Source organism: Bidens hawaiensis, unplaced genomic scaffold, assembly GCF_021521415.1.
Source record: "Bidens hawaiensis isolate Kalapana, Puna unplaced genomic scaffold, B.hawaiensis_p1.1 tig00006484_1, whole genome shotgun sequence".
NCBI lineage: Eukaryota > Viridiplantae > Streptophyta > Magnoliopsida > Asterales > Asteraceae > Bidens > Bidens hawaiensis.
Genome location: NW_027491435.1, coordinates 238,086 through 240,879, shown reverse-complemented (window position 1 = coordinate 240,879; position 2,794 = coordinate 238,086). Strand labels below are relative to the sequence as shown.

Below are 2,794 nucleotides of genomic sequence, written 5' to 3'. Positions count from 1 at the left end.
TACGCATCTGAGAAGTGGCCCTAAATACGATCACCTGTATAAGATTCCGTCCTGAATTGTATAATTCAATGCTTTGTGGCGAATATTTCTGGCTTCTGCTTTTTTATCTGGCAAGGTACCCGTCGAAAGGTATGTGATAATTGGTGTCATCGAATTTGGTTCCGCCGCTGAGCATACGCAAACTTCTCTATTCATTGTTGAAGGTGTTGCTAGTACCTCAATGCGGACATCTTTTGCAAGATGTTAGAATCCAACTGATGCCAGTTTGCTCAGGGAATCCGCTTGTTTGTTTTCACTTCGCTTGATATGCTTTACTTTGCATGTGATGAAGGCTGCCATTAGCGCTTTAGCCTGCGTCAGGTAAGACGCCATTTTTTCGTCTTTGGCGTCATATGACCCTTCGATCTGATTTGCCACTAACATTGAATCGACGTGCGCTTCCAAGTGTCGGGCTCCCGGTTTTTTGGCGATTCGTAGCCCTGCTAACAACGCCTCATACTCTACCTCATTGTTCGTACTTTTGAATTCTAGGCGTATTGCGTATGTGAAGTCTTGTCCTTCTGGGTTGGTTATTCTTAGCCCTGTGCCTGCACCTTCGTCGTTAGATTCCCCATCCGTGAACAGCTTCCAAACCTGTTCTTTTTGTTGATCTTGGGAGGGTTCTATTTCTTTTGGCATTCTTCCTCTTTTCGTGAGGTACTTCCGCTATGAAATCAGCCAAAACCTGGCCCTTGATTGCTGGCCTAGGTTTATATTCGATGGCATGCTCTCCTAACTCTATCACCCATTTCTCTAGTCTCCCAGACAGTTCTGGTTTGCTCAACACATTTTGCAAGCGATAGTTGGTGAGAACATGTATTGGGTGGCCTTGAAAGTATCTTCTCAGGCGCCGCGCCGTTTGTACTAGAGATAAGACCAACTTTTCCAATGTGGAGTATCTTGTTTCTGCATCCGCCATGGTGCGACTTACATAGTAAATGGGTGTTTGGACACCCTTTCTTTCCACCATCAAGACCGCACTTATTGCTCTTTCGGATGCTGCTAGGTATATTATCAGCGGCTCTCCTGCCTTTATCGCTGTTAGCGTTGGTAATTCCGCTAAGCGCGACTTGATCTATTGGAACGCGGTTTCTGCCTCTTCTGTCCATCTGAATTGGGACTTCTTGAGGCAATTTCTCAAGGTTGAGACGAATGGAAATGATCTTTCTGCATGACTTGGCAGAAACCTATTGAGCGCGACTAGTTGGCCATTGAGTGTTTGTACTTGTTTAATGGATTTTGGTGAAGGCATTGTCAAAACTGCTTCCAACTTTTCTGGGTTGGCTTTGAAGCCACCGTTTGTCACTATCACCCCTAGGAACTTTCCCTCTTCTCTTCTGAAGGAACACTTTCCTGGGTTGAGTTTCATGCTAATTGACCTCAAAGTTTTGAAGGTTTCTTCAATATCTCTCAACATTGCTGTCTCCGTCATGCTTTTTATGACCAAGTCATCCATGTAAACTTCTATGTTCCTCTCGATTTAAGACTTGAACTCTGTGTCCATCAATCGCCGGTATGTAGATCCGGCGTTTTTGAGGCCACATGGCATCATTTTGTAACAAAATGTTCTGTTGTTTGTTAGAAATGCCGTTTTGTCTTGGTCTTTTACCGCCATATGAATCTGATGGTACCCTTTGTACGCGTCTAGGAAGCATTTGTATTGGAAAGGGACGAGCGCGTCTACATTTAAGTCTATTTCTGGAAGAGGGTAACAGTCTTTTGGACATGCTTTGTTGAGATCTTTGAAGTCAATACACATGCGCCATTGCCCGTTTGCCTTAGGTACCATCACTAGGTTGGCGTTGGTACTGGATTTCGCGGACTATCCCCGCGTCTATCAGTTGCTGGACTTGCTCGTCACAGGCCTTTGCCTGGTCTAGCCCCATCTTCCTTCGCTTCTGTACCACTGGTACAAAAGCTGGATTAACCTTCAACTAATGTTCCACCTTGCTTCTTGGGACTCCCGTCTTATCCGCGGGGTTCCATGCGAATACATCCACACTCTTGATTAACAATATTTTTAACATACTCCGCGCTTCTTCCGATATGGTTGGCCCAATGAGTATGCTTTGCTCTGGGAATTTTTCGTTGAGCACCCATTTTTCGACTTCTCTTTCCTTGGTGGTTTTCGACATTTTTGTGGCAGCGTTTTTCTTTCCGCCACATTGCATTCTTTGTTGGCCTGGATCATCGCTATTCCTGTTGGAGTGGGGACTCCCAACATGCCATGGCCTGTCGAGGGACTAGCGTTGAAATCTCCAATGGCATCCCTTCCCAAGATGACGTCATAATGTGGGTGGGGTTTTTCCATGACCATGAAATTCCGCATCTTCTGTCCGCGAATGGATCCCATCGCTGAGCTCGATTGGGAATGTCAACTGGCCTAGTGGATAATCAATGCTTTGATTGAAATCCGCTATTGGAGCATTGATGGGCATCAACCTCTGTTTGTCTTTTTCCTCCAGTAAGTCGAAGCATTGGCGATACATGATGTCAGACGTTGCTCCTGCGTCTATGAAGAAGCGCGGTGTTTGGTAGTGTCCGAATACTGCGGTGATTACCAATGGTGCTTTCTTGTTTGCGGGAAGATGACCTGTTCTTCTTTCCATGCTGCATGTTCGGCCTGTCTGCTCTTTTTTGATTGTGCGCTGCCAGAGATCATGTTGGCGTGAAGGTCTTTTATTTTCTTTTTTGGCCTTCCGCCCTCCCTTGGAGGTGGGCGCGTGTATCTTTCTTTGATACTCTTGACCAAATT

The 2,794-nt window shown here is 45.6% G+C and overlaps 1 protein-coding gene across 1 annotated transcript; it reads right to left on the bottom strand.

Moving 5' to 3' along the window:
• Positions 1 to 243: 243 nt before the first annotated feature.
• LOC143632571 (uncharacterized) lies at positions 244 to 678 on the bottom strand. The gene has a single exon (XM_077101056.1). The coding sequence runs from the start codon at positions 676 to 678 to the stop codon at positions 244 to 246; it is 435 nt and encodes a 144-aa protein (XP_076957171.1).
• Between the last annotated feature and the right edge of the window lie 2,116 nt (positions 679 to 2,794).